Source organism: Hyla sarda, chromosome 4 (genome assembly GCF_029499605.1).
Source record: "Hyla sarda isolate aHylSar1 chromosome 4, aHylSar1.hap1, whole genome shotgun sequence".
In the NCBI taxonomy this organism is placed as follows: Eukaryota; Metazoa; Chordata; class Amphibia; order Anura; family Hylidae; genus Hyla; species Hyla sarda.
This window is the reverse complement of record NC_079192.1, coordinates 194,954,924-194,975,510: the sequence shown is the minus strand read 5'-3', so window position 1 is coordinate 194,975,510 and position 20,587 is coordinate 194,954,924. Positions and strand designations below refer to the sequence as shown.

The 20,587-nt window shown below is 46.9% G+C and overlaps 1 protein-coding gene across 6 annotated transcripts in view; it reads right to left on the bottom strand.

Annotated features, from left to right (window-relative positions):
• The window catches only part of PLXNA4 (plexin A4), an 821,522-nt gene that overhangs the window by 154,916 nt on the left and 646,019 nt on the right, over window positions 1-20,587 (bottom strand). For all 6 annotated transcript variants that reach the window (XM_056573188.1, XM_056573183.1, XM_056573186.1 and 3 more), the window contains one exon: window positions 7,535-7,631. In XM_056573188.1, the coding sequence (XP_056429163.1) occupies window positions 7,535-7,631 (97 nt within the window). The remainder of the gene's footprint in view (window positions 1-7,534; window positions 7,632-20,587) is intronic.

Genomic DNA, 20,587 nt, shown 5'->3' with positions numbered 1-20,587 from the left:
GGTGAAAACACTAATTGGAACCACTGCGCCAATCAGCGGCGCAGTGGCCCTTTAAATCGCAAAGACCCGGCGCGCGCGCGCCCTAGGGAGCGGGGCCGCGCGCGCCGGGACAGGACTGACGGAGAGCGAGTCAGGTACGGGAGCCGGGGTGCGCATCGCGAGCGGGCGCTACCCGCATCGCGAATCGCATCCCGGCTGGAGGCGGTATCGCAGCGCCCCGGGTCAGTGGAACTGACCGGAGCGCTGCAGTGAGGAGAGTGTAGCGAGCGCTCCGGGGAGGAGCGGGGACCCGGAGCGCTCGGCGTAACAGTACCCCCCCCCTTGGGTCTCCCCCTCTTCTTGGAGCCTGAGAACCTGAGGACCAGACTTTTGTCCAGGATATTGTCCTCAGGTTCCCAGGACCTCTCTTCTGGACCACAACCCTCCCAATCCACTAAAAAGAAGGTTTTCCCTCTGACCTTTTTTGATGCTAAAATCTCTTTGACGGAGAAGATGTCCGAGGAGCCGGAGACAGGAGTGGGAGGAACAGATTTGGGAGAGAAACGGTTAATGATAAGTGGTTTAAGAAGAGAAACGTGAAAGGCATTAGGAATACGAAGAGAAGGGGGAAGAAGAAGTTTGTAAGAGACAGGATTAATCTGGCGCAAAATTTTGAAAGGACCAAGATAGCGTGGTCCCAACTTATAGCTAGGGACACGGAAGCGGACATATTTAGCGGAGAGCCATACCTTGTCTCCAGGGGAAAAAATGGGAGGAGCTCTTCTTTTCTTATCCGCGAATTTCTTCATGCGTGAAGAAGCCTGTAAGAGAGAATTTTGGGTCTCTCTCCATATGATGGAAAGATCACGAGAAATTTCATCCACAGCGGGCAGACCAGAGGGCAAGGGGGTAGGGAGGGGAGGAAGAGGGTGACGGCCGTACACCACGAAAAATGGGGATTTGGAGGAAGATTCAGAGACTCTGAAATTATACGAGAATTCGGCCCAAGGTAGAAGATCTGCCCAGTCATCCTGGCGGGAGGAAACAAAATGTCGTAAATAATCACCCAAGACCTGGTTAATTCTTTCTACTTGTCCATTGGATTGAGGATGATATGCAGAAGAAAAATTTAATTTAATCTTGAGTTGTTTACAGAGAGCCCTCCAGAATTTAGACACGAATTGGACGCCTCTATCCGAGACGATCTGCGTAGGCAACCCGTGAAGACGAAAAATGTGTACAAAAAATTGTTTAGCCAACTGAGGCGCTGAAGGAAGACCAGGAAGAGGGATGAAATGTGCCATTTTGGAGAATCGATCAACGACCACCCAAATAACAGTGTTGCCATGGGATGGGGGTAAGTCAGTAATAAAATCCATACCAATCAGAGACCAAGGCTGTTCGGGGACAGGCAGAGGATGAAGAAAACCAGCGGGCTTCTGGCGAGGAGTCTTATCCCGGGCACAGATAGTGCAGGCTCGCACAAAGTCCACCACATCAGTCTCTAGAGTCGGCCACCAATAGAAGCGAGAGATGAGTTGCACAGATTTCTTGATGCCCGCATGACCTGCGAGATGGGAGGAGTGACCCCATTTGAGGATTCCGAGGCGTTGGCGTGGAGAAACAAAGGTCTTTCCTGGAGGAGTTTGCCTGATGGAGGCTGGAGAAGTGGAAATCAGGCAGTCAGGAGGAATGATGTGTTGAGGAGAGAGTTCAACTTCAGAAGCATCTGAGGAACGAGAGAGAGCATCGGCCCTAATGTTCTTATCGGCAGGCCGAAAGTGAATTTCAAAATTAAATCGGGCAAAGAACAGAGACCACCTGGCCTGACGAGGATTCAGCCGTTGGGCAGACTGGAGGTAGGAGAGGTTCTTGTGATCGGTGTAAATAATAACTGGAAATCTTGATCCCTCCAGCAGATGCCTCCATTCCTCAAGTGCTAATTTAATGGCTAGAAGCTCTCGATCCCCGATGGAGTAGTTCCTCTCCGCCGGAGAGAAGGTCCTAGAAAAAAAACCACAAGTAACAGCATGCCCGGAAGAGTTTTTTTGTAGAAGGACAGCTCCAGCTCCCACTGAGGAGGCATCAACCTCCAATAGGAAGGGTTTAGATGGGTCAGGTCTGGAGAGCACGGGAGCCGAAGAAAAGGCAGACTTGAGCCGTTTAAAGGCGTCTTCCGCTTGAGGAGGCCAAGACTTGGGATCGGCATTTTTTTTGGTTAAAGCCACAATAGGAGCCACAACGGTAGAAAAATGTGGAATAAATTGCCTGTAATAATTGGCGAACCCCAAAAAACGTTGGATGGCACGGAGTCCGGAGGGGCGTGGCCAATCTAAGACGGCAGAGAGTTTGTCTGGATCCATTTGTAGTCCCTGGGCAGAGACCAAGTATCCTAGGAAAGGAAGAGATTGGCATTCAAACAGACATTTCTCTATTTTGGCATAGAGTTGATTGTCACGAAGTCTCTGAAGAACCATACGGACATGCTGGCGGTGTTCTTCTAGATTGGCAGAAAAAATCAGGATATCGTCCAGATATACAACAACACAGGAGTATAGGAGATCACGAAAAATTTCATTAACAAAGTCTTGGAAGACGGCAGGGGCGTTGCACAGGCCAAAGGGCATGACCAGATACTCAAAGTGTCCATCTCTGGTGTTAAATGCCGTTTTCCATTCATCCCCCTCTCTGATGCGGATGAGATTATAAGCACCTCTTAAGTCCAGTTTGGTAAAAATGTGGGCACCTTGGAGGCGATCAAAGAGTTCAGAGATGAGGGGTAGGGGGTAGCGGTTCTTAACCGTGATTTTATTAAGACCGCGGTAGTCAATGCAAGGACGTAGAGAGCCATCTTTTTTGGACACAAAGAAAAATCCGGCTCCGGCAGGAGAGGAGGATTTACGGATAAAGCCCTTTTTTAAATTTTCCTGGACGTATTCAGACATGGCAAGAGTCTCTGGGACGGACAGAGGATAGATTCTGCCCCGGGGTGGAGTAGTGCCCGGGAGGAGGTCAATAGGACAATCATAAGGCCTGTGAGGAGGTAGAGTCTCAGCTTGTTTTTTGCAAAAAACGTCCGCAAAGTCCATATAGGCCTTAGGGAGACCGGTTACAGGAGGAACCACAGAGTCACGGCAAGGGTTACTGGGAACCGGTTTTAGGCAGTCCTTGGAACAAGAGGGCCCCCAACTCCTGATCTCCCCAGTGGACCAATCCAGGGTTGGGGAATGGAGTTGAAGCCAGGGAAGTCCAAGGAGAATTTCAGAAGTGCAATTGGGGAGGACCAAAAGTTCAATCCTCTCGTGATGAGATCCGATGCACATTAGAAGGGGCTCCGTGCGGAAACGTATGGTACAGTCCAATCTTTCATTGTTTACACAATTGATGTAGAGGGGTCTGGCGAGACTGGTCACCGGGATGTTGAACCTGTTGACGAGAGAGGCCAAAATAAAATTTCCTGCAGATCCGGAGTCCAAGAAGGCCACAGCAGAGAAGGAGAAGGCAGAGGCAGACATCCGCACAGGCACAGTAAGACGTGGAGAAGCAGAGTAGACATCAAGGACTGTCTCACCTTTGTGCGGAGTCAGCGTACGTCTTTCCAGGCGGGGAGGACGGATAGGACAATCCTTCAGGAAGTGTTCGGTACTAGCACAGTACAGGCAGAGATTCTCCATGCGGCGTCGTGTCCTCTCTTGAGGTGTCAGGCGAGACCGGTCGACCTGCATAGCCTCCACGGCGGGAGGCACAGGAACAGATTGCAGGGGACCAGAGGAGAGAGGAGCCGGGGAGAAGAAACGCCTCGTGCGAACAGAGTCCATATCCTGGCGGAGCTCCTGACGCCTTTCGGAAAAACGCATGTCAATGCGAGTGGCTAGGTGAATGAGTTCATGTAGATTAGCAAGGATTTCTCGTGCGGCCAGAACATCTTTAATGTTGCTGGATAGGCCTTTTTTAAAGGTCGCGCAGAGTGCCTCATTATTCCAGGATAATTCTGAAGCAAGAGTACGGAATTGTACGGCATACTCGCCAACGGAAGAATTACCCTGGACCAGGTTCAACAGGGCAGTCTCAGCAGAAGAGGCTCGGGCAGGTTCCTCAAAGACACTTCGAATTTCCGAGAAGAAGGAGTGTACAGAGGCAGTGACGGGGTCATTGCGGTCCCAGAGCGGTGTGGCCCAAGACAGGGCTTTTCCAGACAGAAGGCTGACTACGAAAGCCACCTTAGACCTTTCAGTGGGGAACTGGTCCGACATCATCTCCAAGTGCAATGAACATTGGGAAAGAAAGCCGCGGCAAAACTTAGAGTCCCCATCAAATTTATCCGGCAAGGATAGTCGTAGTCCAGAAGCGGCCACTCGCTGCGGAGGAGGTGCAGGAGCTGGCGGAGGAGATGATTGCTGGAGCTGTGGTAGTAACTGTTGTAGCATAACAGTCAGTTGAGACAGCTGTTGGCCTTGTTGCGCTATCTGTTGTGACTGCTGGGCGACCACCGTGGTGAGGTCAGCGACAACTGGCAGAGGAACTTCAGCGGGATCCATGGCCGGATCTACTGTCACGATGCCGGCTGGCAGGTAGTGGATCCTCTGTGCCAGAGAGGGATTGGCGTGGACCGCGCTAGTGGATCGGTTCTAAGTCACTACTGGTTTTCACCAGAGCCCGCCGCAAAGCGGGATGGTCTTGCTGCGGCGGTAGTGACCAGGTCGTTTCCACTAGCAACGGCTCAACCTCTCTGGCTGCTGAAGATAGGCGCGGTACAAGGGAGTAGACAGAAGCAAGGTCGGACGTAGCAGAAGGTCGGGGCAGGCAGCAAGGATCGTAGTCAGGGGCAACGGCAGGAGGTCTGGAACACAGGCTAGGAACACACAAGGAAACGCTTTCACTGGCACGATGGCAACAAGATCCGGCGAGGGAGTGAAGGGGAAGTGAGGTGATATAGGGAAGTGCACAGGTGAAAACACTAATTGGAACCACTGCGCCAATCAGCGGCGCAGTGGCCCTTTAAATCGCAAAGACCCGGCGCGCGCGCCCTAGGGAGCGGGGCCGCGCGCGCCGGGACAGGACTGACGGAGAGCGAGTCAGGTACGGGAGCCGGGGTGCGCATCGCGAGCGGGCGCTACCCGCATCGCGAATCGCATCCCGGCTGGAGGCGGTATCGCAGCGCCCCGGGTCAGTGGAACTGACCGGAGCGCTGCAGTGAGGAGAGTGTAGCGAGCGCTCCGGGGAGGAGCGGGGACCCGGAGCGCTCGGCGTAACAGTGATTACTCCAGGTGAGGTCCACACCCACTCCTGCCCAGTGTCCAGACCAGGGATTAAGCCGGGATACCTGCTTCTCGTATGTTTTGTTAACGACAGGTAAACTTTAAAGGAATAGTCCAGTGGAGAACAACTTATCCCCTATCCTAAGCATAGGGGATACATTACAGAACGCAGGGGGCCCGACCACTGGGTCTCCCGTGGTCTCCCGTATGGGGCCCCCTCGGTGGTCAGAGAGCGCGGCCAACCACCGCACGAAGCGGCAGCCGTCGCTCCCCCTCAATACAGTGCTATGGCAGAACCGGAGACTGCCAAAGGCAGCGCTCTGGCTCTGCCATAGCGCTGTATTGAGGGGGTGTGTCAGCCGCTGCTTCGTGCAGTAGTCGGCACGCACTCTCTGGCCAGCCAGTTGGGGCCCTGTACGGAAGATCGCAGGGGGTCTCGGCGGTCAGACCCCCCCGCAATCTGAAACTTATCCCCTATCCTTAGGCTGAACTACTCCTTTAACATAAATTGACGTTTATTGACATATTATGAACCATTAGCAGTCTATGAAGCAAGGGTAGGAGCTGTCCTCACTTACTGGGCCAGTATCAATGGTTGCTATCAGCAGCCAGCACTCGCCTCTGATGCCAGGCATTTGTGATCACAAAATGTAATGTTAAGTACTAAATAGGACAAGAAAAGTCCTCAGCCCGGATAGTAGAAGCAAATAAAATACCTTGTCTTTATTCCAGTATGGAAGGCACAAACAAGAGGATTGCCCTAACACCAATCTCAATTAAACTGCATGCAGAATGGTGTAAATGATAAAAAAAAAAAATACCCAAGTATAGAATTGCTGATTTTTGGTCACTTTGTATAACGGGAAAAAAAATGAATGAAAAGTCCCAGCAAAACAAAAATTATACTTAATAAAAGTAACATAGGGGTCAGAAGAGGACAATTTTAGGCACACTCATTTTTTTCTCTCCAAAAGTTATAATTTTTTTAAAGTAGTAAAATAAACAAAACCTATATAAATTGTGTATTATTGAAATCCTATGGACCTACAGAATAAAGATGATGGCCCTGATCTACTATTGTAAACCCGTCCTGTTTCGTCGGGTTGTCGGTAGATTCTGGTACATTGAGCCAGACTTTGTGCCAGTATTTAAAAAAAACCTGACCAACTCTCCATTTCACTGAGACAATCTCAAAAAGGGGTGTAGCAGTTGGGGAAAGGGGGCGTGGTCACTGAAGAAGGAGGCATGGTAGATTTGAACTGAAGAAAACCCACAGCTCCAAGCATTTGTAAAAAAAAAAAATATATATAGAAAAGTGTAGGGAAAAGTTAAAAATGTAGGGAAACCTTAGTAAATACCATGGAAAAATACCCTGGGAGAAGTGAACTGCAAAATTGCTTGTTCTTTTTTAATATTTGCCTCTCAACTAATTTTTTATTTTTTATTTTTTTGCCTCACCGTACATTTTGCATTTATAAAGTTCAATTGGCCCTACAAGCCTGCAAATGGCTCTGTAGGTGGAAATTTGAAAGGCCTTATGGCTATTAATAAGCAAAGAGTTAAAAAAAAAAACCTAATAATGAAAATTGCCCTATCATTAAGGCCAAAACAAGCAGCATCATTCAGGGTTGAGGTCTTCACTCCCCACAATAATCTCCATCCAGCTTCACTAGACACCCTATAGGCTTACAAGTTCCTATTGAAAAATTGCTTTATTTATAATTTAAGATGCATTGGTACAATATGTAAATTTAGTAACAGAGGCAGCATGTACCATTTCCAGTGATAGTATACTGTAGCTGCTGGCCACTGAGGTCTCTCTAATAATGTAGTTAGAAAGCAGCTAGCTAAAAGTAGCAACCAACAGGATAACAGATAAACAATAGAAAACAAAAGAAAGGAAATCTCCGATTCTTTAATAGCGATCAATACACAGTGATATGGAGACTGGAGAGGCTTATGATGAGTATTTTACTGGTACATATAAATACTGTGAGCTTATAAAGTATCACAATGGCATTTTCTATAGACATACATTTTTTTTACACACATTTATAAAAAAAATTTTTATCCTGAATATACATTAGATGATACCTGAGTATTTTGATGGTAAGTGGCTATACTAACAGTAGTCATACTAAATAAATGATATGGAAATGTGTGACTGTGGAGTTATTCAATTTCAATGAGAGTTATAAAAATGAGTAATGAAAAGGTTAGGCGTATGATACTTAACCGGAGATAAGTGATGTTGCTATGGAAACTATTTTCTAACCCAAACTGAAGTTCTACGTTACCTTTGTTCAGAGCTGGATTGTCAATGCTGAAATCCCCATTCCATACCACGGTCAGCTCCACTGGGAGACTGTCAATCTCCATGCCTTCATAGTCATACTAAATAAATAAAAAAAGGAAATTTCAAGTTAAGAGGTCCTTGAGTTGGATTTCTATCTCTCTCTTTATGTGTATCCAAAGAATACTTCATAGCGGTATAAATCTATATTTCTTGGGACATAGACCTGACATATCACCTACCAAGGACATCAGAGCTAAGAATTTAGGGATTGGTGTGAAGGATAACATTGTTAAGAGGAAAGCAATGCTGACATTAACCTCTTCACACATGAGAATGGGGCAGAATACTCCAAAACATCATAACAGGGTGAGGAGGTTTGATCAAAGACAGACTTAGCATACATAATTCTCATATAAACTGTATAAACATAGCTGAGCTACTGTATAGTAAGACAGGCACTGACTTTATATATCAACAGGTACTGTGAGTACAAAACACTTTTTCTTATGCCCGATTAAGGTGTATATATTCTGTAGCCTACAGATATACTAGAATTGGTGAATTCTGTCTTTTATTCTTTGGTTTCTGATAATTGTGTAATAAGAAAAATTAATTCATTTCCCCAGTTAAATTGATATCCCTGTGAACAACCCCACTGAAAAAAGACAAAGAACAAACATTTGTATGCCGTTTAGGGTCTGTGACAACTTCCATGATCACCTTAAAGGAAATCTGTCATCAATGTCACCTGCACTAACCTGTCCATACAGATAGGTAGTGCAGGTGACACTGATGACAACGATACTTACCTGGTCCCTTTCCGTGCTGTCATTCTCTGGCAATGCTCATCAGTATCTTCAGCTCTGGGCCTGACTTGGCGTAGCCCATGCTCCAAGTAAGGCCCAGACCTGAAGATGCCAAAGAAGATTGCCGGAGAACGACTACATGGAACGGGAAAGGTCCTGTTCCGTGCTGTCCTTCTCCAGCAATCCTCTTTGGTATCTTCAGCTCCAGGCCTGGCTTGGAGCATGAGCAGAGATCCACCCATGCTCCAAGTCAGGCCTAGAGCTGAAGATACCAAAGAGAATCCAGTTAAAGGGGTTATCAGGAATAGAAAAACAGAACTAATATTGTGTGTGATATTACAACTTGGCTCCATTCATTTCAATGGAACTGAACTGTTAAACCACATGCAACCAGAGGACATGTGTGGTGCTGTTGTTGGAAAAAACTGCCTTGTTTTTATGATCTGGGATAACCTCTTTAAAGAATTGCAAAGTATACTAGAGGCAATTTATGAATATATGCTTTGGTACTATTAATGACTGAGATATGTTTGTAGAGAAGCAGTGGGGGGAGGGAAGGGATTGGTTAGATAAACAGCATTAGGGTAGGGTCATACATAGCGAATTTTATTCTGCACAAAATCTTCTGTACAACGGGAAATAAGCAGCGCTGCGCAGCAGACTTTGTGCAGCGTTAAATACACTGCGTATACCCTACATGTGACCCTACCCTTATTGTAAAAAGTATGGATTAAGTAATATAGTGTATCAGTGCTATGTTTGTTAATGCAAAAAAGCTAAGGTTGTCATTTGTCACATTGGGGGATATTTTTCAAAACCTGTGTATAAGAAGAGTGGTGCAGTTGCCCATAGCAGCCAATAAAATAGCTTCTTTCATTTTTCACAGGCCTCTTCAAAAATTAGAGAAGCAATCTGATTGGTTGCTATGGGCAACTGCACCATTCTTCCTCTACACAGGTTTTGATAACTCTCCCCTCTTGGCCCTGATTGTCTTCTTTTTCCCATGGCAACCAATCACAGCTCAGCTTTCATATCTTAACAAGCTGTGGCAAAGTAAAAGTTGAGCTGTGATTGGTTGTTATGGGAAAAAGAAGATTAGGGTTTCAGGCTGATTGATAAATATGGGCCATTGTGTTGTGATATTGCATGTATTGTTATCGTTTACTAAGTCCGGTAATTTATTACGATGCACAGATAAAAGAGCAACATAACAAACACAGTTATGCTTTATCTATAGCTACAGTATGTAACGTAACATATGTGAGAAATCATTTTACAATATTGCAGAATATGTAATTGTTTAAAGGAGAGTTTGTGAACAAAATAATGCAAGGTTTATATAGCATTATTGCCATACATCCCAGCTATTTGTTGGCATCCTGTCAAAAAACAGAATGACAATGTATACCATGCTGGCATATAGCTGGGATATACAGCAATAATGCTTTGTAAAGCCATCCTAAGTTCAACCATTCAAGGAAATCTGTCATCAGTGTCATCTGTACTAATCTGTCAGTACAGACAGGTAGCGCAGGGGACACTGATGACAACAGTACTGTATTTACCTGGTCCCATTCCGTGCTGTCATTCTCCGGCAATCCTCTTTGGTATCTTTAGCTTCGGGCACGACTTGGAGCATGGGCCAGGTAAGTGCCATTGACATGGTCCTGTTTCATGCTGTCATTCTCCGGCAATCCGCTTCAGTATCTTCAGCATCGGGCCTGACTTGGAACATGGGTGGATCTCTGCCCATGCTCCAAGTCGGGCCCGGAGCTGAAGATACCTGTCACGATGCCGGCTGGCAGGTAGTGGATCCTCTGTGCCAGAGAGGGATTGGCGTGGACCGTGCTAGTGGACCGGTTCTAAGCCACTACTGGTTTTCACCAGAGCCCGCCGCAAAGCGGGATGGTCTTGCTGCGGCGGTAGTGACCAGGTCGTATCCACTAGCAACGGCTCACCTCTCTGGCTGCTGAAGATAGGCGCGGTACAAGGGAGTAGGCAAAAGCAAGGTCGGACGTAGCAGAAGGTCGGGGCAGGCAGCAAGGATCGTAGTCAGGGGCAACGGCAGAAGGTCTGGAAACACAGGCAAGGAACACACAAGGAACGCTTTCACTGGCACTAAGGCAACAAGATCCGGCAAGGGAGTGCAGGGGAAGTGAGGTGATATAGGGAAGTGCACAGGTGAACACACTAATTGGAACCACTGCGCCAATCAGCGGCGCAGTGGCCCTTTAAATCGCAGAGACCCGGCGCGCGCGCGCCCTAGGGAGCGGGGCCGCGCGCGCCGGGACAGAACAGACGGAGAGCGAGTCAGGTAGGGGAGCCGGGGTGCGCATCGCGAGCGGGCGCTACCCGCATCGCGAATCGCATCCCGGCTGGCAGCGGAATCGCAGCGCCCCGGGTCAGAGGACGTGACCGGAGCGCTGCAGCGGGGAGAGTGAAGCGAGCGCTCCGGGGAGGAGCGGGGACCCGGAGCGCTCGGCGTAACAGTACCCCCCCCCTTGGGTCTCCCCCTCTTCTTAGAGCCTGAGAACCTGAGGAGCAGACTTTTGTCTAGGATGTTGTCCTCAGGTTCCCAGGATCTCTCTTCAGGACCACAACCCTCCCAGTCCACTAAAAAAAAATTTTTCCCTCTGACCTTTTTGGCAGCTAAAATTTCTTTGACCGAGAAGATGTCCGAGGAGCCGGAAACAGGAGTGGGAGGAACAGATTTGGGAGAAAAACGGTTGAGGATGAGTGGTTTGAGAAGAGAGACGTGAAAAGCATTAGGGATACGAAGAGAGGGAGGAAGAAGAAGTTTATAAGAGACAGGATTAATTTGACACAAAATTTTGAAAGGACCAAGATAGCGTGGTCCCAACTTGTAGCTAGGGACACGGAAGCGGACATATTTAGCGGAGAGCCATACCTTGTCTCCAGGGGAAAAAACGGGGGGAGCTCTTCTTTTCTTATCCGCGAACTTCTTCATGCGTGATGAAGCCTGTAAGAGAGAATTTTGGGTCTCTCTCCATATGATGGAAAGGTCACGAGAAATTTCATCCACAGCGGGCAGACCAGAGGGCAAGGGAGTAGGGAGGGGGGGAAGAGGGTGACGGCCGTACACCACGAAAAATGGGGATTTGGAGGAAGATTCAGAGACTCTGAAGTTATACGAGAATTCGGCCCATGGGAGGAGATCTGCCCAGTCATCCTGGCGGGAGGAAACAAAATGTCGCAAATAATCACCCAAGATCTGGTTAATCCTTTCTACTTGTCCATTGGACTGGGGATGATATGCAGAAGAAAAATTTAATTTAATCTTGAGTTGTTTACAGAGAGCCCTCCAGAATTTAGACACGAATTGGACGCCTCTATCCGAGACAATCTGCGTAGGCAACCCGTGAAGACGAAAAATGTGTACAAAAAATTGTTTAGCCAACTGAGGCGCAGAAGGAAGACCAGGAAGAGGGATGAAATGTGCCATTTTGGAGAATCGATCAACGACCACCCAAATAACAGTGTTGCCACGGGAAAGGGGTAAATCAGTAATAAAATCCATACCAATCAGAGACCAAGGCTGTTCGGGGACAGGCAGAGGATGAAGAAAACCAGCGGGCTTCTGGCGAGGAGTCTTATCCCGGGCACAGATAGTGCAGGCTCGCACAAAGTCCACAACATCCGTCTCCAGAGTCGGCCACCAATAGAAGCGGGAGATGAGTTGCACAGATTTCTTGATACCCGCATGACCTGCGAGATGGGAGGAGTGACCCCATTTGAGGATTCCGAGGCGTTGGCGAGGAGAAACAAAGGTCTTTCCTGGAGGAGTCTGCCTGATGGAGGCAGGAGAAGTGGAGATCAGGCAGTCAGGTGGAATGATGTGTTGCGGAGAGAGTTCAACTTCTGAGGCATCCGAGGAACGAGAGAGAGCATCGGCCCTAATGTTCTTATCGGCAGGACGAAAGTGAATCTCAAAATTAAATCGGGCAAAGAACAGAGACCACCGGGCCTGGCGAGGATTCAGCCGTTGGGCAGACTGGAGGTAGGAGAGGTTCTTGTGGTCGGTGTAGATAATAACAGGAGAACTTGATCCCTCCAGCAGATGCCTCCATTCCTCAAGTGCTAATTTAATGGCTAGAAGCTCTCGATCCCCGATGGAGTAGTTCCTCTCCGCTGGAGAGAAGGTCCTAGAGAAAAAACCACAAGTGACAGCATGCCCGGAAGAATTTTTTTGTAGAAGAACAGCTCCAGCTCCCACTGAGGAGGCATCAACCTCCAATAGGAAGGGTTTGGAAGGGTCAGGTCTGGAGAGGACGGGAGCCGAAGAAAAGGCAGACTTGAGTCGTTTAAAGGCGTCTTCTGCTTGAGGAGGCCAGGACTTGGGATCAGCATTTTTTTTGGTTAAAGCCACGATAGGAGCCACAATGGTAGAAAAATGTGGAATAAATTGCCTGTAATAATTGGCGAACCCCAAAAAGCGTTGGATAGCACGGAGTCCGGAGGGGCGTGGCCAATCTAAGACGGCAGAGAGTTTGTCTGGATCCATCTGTAGTCCCTGGCCAGAGACCAAATATCCTAGAAAAGGAAGAGATTGGCATTCAAACAGACATTTCTCAATTTTGGCATAGAGTTGGTTGTCACGAAGTCTCTGAAGAACCATACGGACATGCTGGCGGTGTTCTTCTAGATTGGCAGAAAAAATTAGGATATCGTCCAGATATACAACAACACAGGAGTATAACAGATCACGAAAAATTTCATTGACAAAGTCTTGGAAGACGGCAGGGGCGTTGCACAGTCCAAAGGGCATGACCAGATACTCAAAGTGTCCATCTCTGGTGTTAAATGCCGTTTTCCACTCGTCCCCTTCTCTGATGCGGATGAGGTTATAGGCGCCTCTTAAGTCCAATTTAGTGAAGATGTGGGCACCTTGGAGGCGATCAAAGAGTTCAGAGATGAGGGGTAAGGGGTAGCGGTTCTTAACCGTGATTTTATTAAGACCGCGGTAGTCAATGCAAGGACGTAGGGAGCCATCTTTTTTGGACACAAAGAAAAATCCGGCTCCGGCAGGAGAGGAGGATTTACGGATAAAGCCCTTTTTTAGATTCTCCTGGACGTATTCGGACATGGCAAGAGTCTCTGGGGCAGAGAGAGGATAAATTCTGCCCCGGGGTGGGGTAGTGCCCGGGAGGAGGTCGATAGGGCAATCATAAGGCCTGTGAGGAGGTAGAGTCTCAGCTTGTTTTTTGCAGAAAACATCCGCGAAGTCCATATAGGCCTTAGGGAGACCGGTTACTGGAGGAACCACAGAGTTACGGCAAGGGTTACTGGGAACCGGTTTTAGACAGTTCTTGGAACAAGAGGACCCCCAACTCTTGATCTCCCCAGTGGACCAATCCAGGGTAGGGGAATGAAGTTGAAGCCAGGGAAGTCCAAGGAGAATTTCCGAGGTGCAATTGGGGAGGACCAAAAGTTCAATCCTCTCATGATGAGATCCGATGCTCATAAGAAGGGGCTCCGTGCGGAAACGTATGGTACAGTCCAATCTTTCATTATTTACACAATTGATGTAGAGGGGTCTGGCGAGACTGGTCACCGGGATGTTGAACCTGTTGACGAGAGAGGCCAAAATAAAATTTCCTGCAGATCCAGAGTCCAAGAAGGCCACTGTAGAGAAGGAGAAGGCAGAGGCAGACATCCGCACAGGCACAGTAAGACGTGGAGAAGCAGAGTAGACATCAAGGACTGTCTCACTTTTGTGCGGAGTCAGCGTACGTCTTTCCAGGCGGGGAGGACGGATAGGACAATCTCTCAGGAAGTGTTCGGTACTAGCACAGTACAGGCAGAGGTTCTCCATACGGCGTCGTGTCCTCTCTTGAGGTGTCAGGCGAGACCGGTCGACCTGCATAGCCTCCACGGCGGGAGGCACAGGAACAGATTGCAGGGGACCAGAGGAGAGAGGAGCCGAGGAGAAGAAACGCCTCGTGCGAACAGAGTCCATATCTTGGCGGAGTTCCTGACGCCTTTCGGAAAAACGCATGTCAATGCGAGTGGCTAGGTGAATAAGTTCATGTAGATTAGCAGGAATTTCTCGTGCGGCCAGAACATCTTTAATGTTGCTGGATAGGCCTTTTTTGAAGGTCGCGCAGAGGGCCTCATTATTCCAGGACAATTCTGAAGCAAGAGTACGGAATTGTACGGCATACTCGCCAACGGAAGAATTACCCTGGACCAGGTTCAACAGGGCAGTCTCAGCAGAAGAGGCTCGGGCAGGTTCCTCAAAGACACTTCGGATTTCCGAGAAGAAGGAGTGTACAGAGGCAGTGACGGGGTCATTGCGGTCCCAGAGCGGTGTGGCCCATGACAGGGCTTTTCCGGACAGAAGGCTGACTACGAAAGCCACCTTAGACCTTTCAGTGGGAAACAGGTCCGACATCATCTCCAGATGCAGGGAACATTGGGAAAGAAAGCCACGGCAAAACTTAGAGTCCCCATCAAATTTATCCGGCAAGGATAAGCGTATCCCAGGAGCGGCCACTCGCTGCGGAGGAGGTGCAGGAGCTGGCGGAGGAGATGACTGCTGAAGCTGTGGTAGTAACTGTTGTAGCATAACGGTCAGTTGAGACAGCTGTTGGCCTTGTTGCGCTATCTGTTGTGACTGCTGGGCGACCACCGTGGTGAGGTCAGCGACAACTGGCAGAGGAACTTCAGCGGGATCCATGGCCGGATCTACTGTCACGATGCCGGCTGGCAGGTAGTGGATCCTCTGTGCCAGAGAGGGATTGGCGTGGACCGTGCTAGTGGACCGGTTCTAAGCCACTACTGGTTTTCACCAGAGCCCGCCGCAAAGCGGGATGGTCTTGCTGCGGCGGTAGTGACCAGGTCGTATCCACTAGCAACGGCTCACCTCTCTGGCTGCTGAAGATAGGCGCGGTACAAGGGAGTAGGCAAAAGCAAGGTCGGACGTAGCAGAAGGTCGGGGCAGGCAGCAAGGATCGTAGTCAGGGGCAACGGCAGAAGGTCTGGAAACACAGGCAAGGAACACACAAGGAACGCTTTCACTGGCACTAAGGCAACAAGATCCGGCAAGGGAGTGCAGGGGAAGTGAGGTGATATAGGGAAGTGCACAGGTGAACACACTAATTGGAACCACTGCGCCAATCAGCGGCGCAGTGGCCCTTTAAATCGCAGAGACCCGGCGCGCGCGCGCCCTAGGGAGCGGGGCCGCGCGCGCCGGGACAGAACAGACGGAGAGCGAGTCAGGTAGGGGAGCCGGGGTGCGCATCGCGAGCGGGCGCTACCCGCATCGCGAATCGCATCCCGGCTGGCAGCGGAATCGCAGCGCCCCGGGTCAGAGGACGTGACCGGAGCGCTGCAGCGGGGAGAGTGAAGCGAGCGCTCCGGGGAGGAGCGGGGACCCGGAGCGCTCGGCGTAACAATACCAAAGAGGATTGTTGGAGAACGACAGCACAGAACAGGACCATGTCAATGGTACTTGCCTGGTCCCATTCCGTGCTGTCGTTCTCTGCCCATGCTCCAAGTAAGGTCCAGAGCTGAAGATGCCAAAGAGGATTGCCGGAGAATGAAAGCACAGAATGGGACCAGGTAAGTACCATTGACATGGTCCTGTTCCATGCTGTCTTTCTACAGCAATCCTCTTTGGTATCTTCAGCTCGGCGCCCAACTTGGAGCATGGGCAGAGATCCACCCATGCTCCAAGTCGGGCCCGGAGCTGAAGATACTGAAGAGGATTGCCGGAGAATGACAGCACGGAACAGGACCATTTAAATTCTACTTACCTGGTCCCGTTCCTTTCTCTAGTCAGCACTGGTAATACTATGTGTACACCAAAGAAGCCCTTTGTAAGTTTTTTTTCATCTAAAAAAACAAGTAAAGTTGTATATTTTTCATAACACGCTCTGGTCGATGCATTGTGGAAGGAAAACACACAAAGCATAAAAGATAAGGCTAATCTCTAGAGGAATTATTTAACAATACAAGTATTTTTACACATTTTCTATGAGTTTTTGCAAGGGCAAAATACTTGTCAAGTAAAGAAATCTGGCAACTATTGGGTTTGCAGTGAAAGCCTTTAAAAATAAATGACATCTAATACAATTATTGGCCTACATAGGAACAAGATGAACACATGTACTTCTAAAGACAAGGAGTGTGCACGCTAGTTTTTGCCGGAGGGCTGCCATTATCTGCTGCTCTGTTGTTTCATTCAGTCATTGTAAAGCCATGAAGCCAAATCAGGTCTGGAGAAAGTGACTATTTTAACCCATAGCACATATAAGCTATCAAAAGGCTGCTTAAGAATTGCATGCTAGGGAATAAATATTATTCTATCTATAACATCTAACATTTTTTATAGTCTGGAACTTAAAGATGTTGTACTTACGCTATTGAAATTAACTAGTTTCTACTATACCGCATGAGGTGCTGTTTACACTGTGTTTTATGGTAAAAACATTGCGGTTGTAGTAAGGTTGCATTCAGGTTGGCAGTATGTTGTAACTGTTTCTGAAATGCTGCTGATAACTTGCATTAATTAAGTACCTGGTAGCTTAAAGGGGTACTTTGGTGCAAAAAAATTTTTTCTAAATCAACTGGTTCCAGAAAGTTAAACATATTTGTAAATTACTTCTATTAAAAAATCTTTACCCTTCCAGTATTTTTTAGCAGCTGTATGCTACAGAGGAAATTATTTTCTTTTTGAATTTCTTTTTTGTCTTGTCCACAGTGCGCTCTGCTGAAACCTGATGTCCGTATCAGGAACTGTCCAGGGCAGGAGAAAATCCCCATAGCAAACCTATACTGCTCTGGACAGTTCCTAAAATGGATAGAGATGTTAGCAGAGAGCACTGTGGACAACACAAAAAAGAAATTCAAAAAGAAAAGAATTTCCTTCGTAGCATACAGCTGCTAAAAAGACCTGGAAGGGTAAATATTTTTTTTATAGAAGTCGTTTACAAATGTGTTTAACTTTCTGGCACCAGTTGATTTAAAAAAATGTTTTTCACCAGAGTACCCCTTTAAGCATATGTACCCTTATTACTACATAAGCAAAAGTATTAAAAAAAAACATTTGAATAACTGAATAGCAGCATTCCAGAAGCAGTTACTGCAGCACAATCGTGATACAACTGGATCATGTGTTTTAAAGGGGTATTCCAGGAAAAAAAAATGTTTTATTTATCAACTGGCTCCAGAAAGTTAAAAAGATTTGTAACTTACTTCTATTAAAAAATCTTAATCCTTTCAGTACTTATGAGCCTCTGAAGTTAAGGCTGTTCTTTTCTGTCTAAGTGCTCTCTGATGACACGTGTCTCGGGAACTGCCCAGTTTAGAAGCAAATCCCCATAGCAAACTTCTTCTAAACTGGGCAGTTCCCGAGATATGTGTCATCAGAAAGCACTGAGACAGAAAAGAACAACCTTAACTTCAGAAGCTCATAAGTACTGAAAGGATTAAGATTTTTTAATAGAAGTAATTTACAAATCTATAAGAATAAAAAAGGGGGGGTACCAAATGCCTCTAGACTAATACCATAAAATGGTACATGATGATGAAATTACAGAAAAACTAAAATAAATCGGACTGTGCTTCACTTTAAATGATGTATAAATTTAATATAGATTAATATAAAATATTACAAATGATTCATAAAATAAATAATGCAAATCTAATACATAAATGCCTCCTACCACAGGGTCCTTGTGGGGAGGTATGATATTTGAATACAAAGCATATATTAAAAGATGTTAAAAAATAGCATGTAAATTATATTCTACCGCTGTCCCAATATAATGCAAACCGACATAGTGTACTTTTGTACGGTATACTCTGTTCTCATGTGATTTAGAACAGTTCACAAAGTGATATAGTTACCAACTCCTAAAGGTAGTTTTGGCTGGACGTCCGAGAGATGGATGTGTGGAGGCTGTGTTCAGTGCTGGCATGCGCTTACGGTGACGGGCCCGGATGCCACAGGCCAAAGAAAGGATCACCGGTCACGGAATAAATGTAGGCTCGATGGCAGATGTAGTGGAGGCTGTGTCCAGCGCTGGCATGCGCTGGCGGTGACGGGCCCGGTTGCTGCAGGCCGAAGTGAAGTCACCGGTCACGGAGTAGCTCCGGAGATGGAAATGTGCTCGGAGATGGATGGAAAGGAAGGAAAGCCTTGTGGAGGATCTCTCGGCGTCTGGTGGAATGGCGGATGGAATACAGCCAGGTGTGGAAACAGCAGATGATGGAGTTGTATCGGAGGTAAATGATAGCGGTTTGTGGATTGCGGTGGTCATGCAGTAAATATTTCTTTCTCTAGATGCGTTTCAGGGTACTTTATATATGGAAAGGGTCATATATAAAGTACCCTGAAACGCGTCTAGAGAAAGAAATATTTACCGCATGACCACTACAATCCACAAACTGCTATCATTTACCTCCGATACAACTCCATCATCTGCTGTTTCCACACCTGGCTGTATTCCATCCGCCATTCCACCAGACGCCGAGAGATCCTCCACGAGGCTTTCCTTCCTTTCCATCCATCTCCGAGCACATTTCCATCTCCGGAGCTACTCCGTGACCGGTGACTTCACTTCGGCCTGCGGCAACCTGGCCCGTCACCGCAAGCGCATGCCAGCGCTGGACACAGCCTCCATTACATCTGCCATCGAGCCTACATTTATTCCGTGACCGGTGATCCTTTCTTTGGCCTGTGGCATCCGGCCCGGATGCGCATGCCAGCGCTGAACACAGCCTCCACACATCCATCTCTCGGACGTCCAGTCAAAACTACCTTTAGGAGTTGGTAACTATATCACTTTGTGAACTGTTCTAAATCACATGAGAACGGAGTATACCGTACAAAAGTACACTATGTCGGTTTGCATTATATTGGGACAGCGGTAGAATATAATTTACATGCTATTTTTTAACATCTTTTAATATATGCTTTGTATTCAAATGTCATACCTCCCCACAAGGGCCCTGTGGTAGGAGGCATTTATGTATTAGATTTGCATTATTTATTTTATGTATCATTTGTAATATTTTATATTAATCTATATTAAATTTATACATCATTTAAAGTGAAGCACAGTCCGATTTATTTTAGTTTTTCTGTAATTTCATCATCATGTACCATTTTATGGTATTAGTCTAGAGGCATTTGGTACCCCCCCTTTTTTATTCTTATATATTATTTTGTACTAGTATTTTTTGGTGTAAATACTTTCCATTTAGCCTCGACTAATTTATATTGTGAGCTGCACATACCTCAATTTCTTTCCGATTTAATTTACAAATCTGTTTGACTTTCTGAAGCCAGTTGATATATAAAAAAAAAGTTTTTGCCTGGATAACCCCTTTAACTCTAGGTTTAATGTCCACAATTAAAGGGGACCTCCGGTATTAGACATCTTATCCCCTATCCACAAATTAGGGATATGTGTCTGATTACAGGGGGTCCAGTCACTGGCAGCCCCTGCAATTTCCTGCCCGGCACCCAAGGAATTCGCATGCATGGAGCGATGTCCACTTCATGCGGGATTACTGTTGATCACAACCCCAAGCTGTGGTCAACACACCCTATATCTCTATGGGAGATCCGGAGATACATGAAAACCGTATCTCCATCTCTCTCATAAACATAAGTGGAGGGGGCGTGTCATCACATAAATGGTTGACACAAAAATGTTCAAAACACTGGGGAGATCACTGGCGTCCTAGCTGTCGATCCCCCACAATAGGGGATAAGAGGTCTAGTACCGGAGTTCCCCTTTAATAATAACTCCCCACCCCCATACAGAACATGTCCATAGGGTTCCCTAGCCAGATGGAGGAAAACAGGTTGCCCTTTTGTCCTCTTCCTATCCATTAGGCATTAGTATACAGCAAAAACATTTATGGAATAGCATAGTAGGCAATAGTGTTGAGCGGCATAGGCCATATTGGAATTCGCAATATTTCGCGAAAATATGGACGAATATTCATCATATATTCGCTAAATTTGCATATTCGTAATATTCACGTTTTATTCTCGTATATGCGAAAAAATTTTACATGCAAGAATTTGCATATCCGAAAATTCGCACGCCAGTCTCACACATACAATTATACATTTAAAGTGAATTAATATTATCCCCTAGATTTAATGATTTTTTACTGATTAAAGCCAGATACAGATGAATGCTCTTTTTTTTTAATCTTATGTGTTTTTATATTTTTTTTATTGTAAGTTATTATATTTTCATGTATTATGG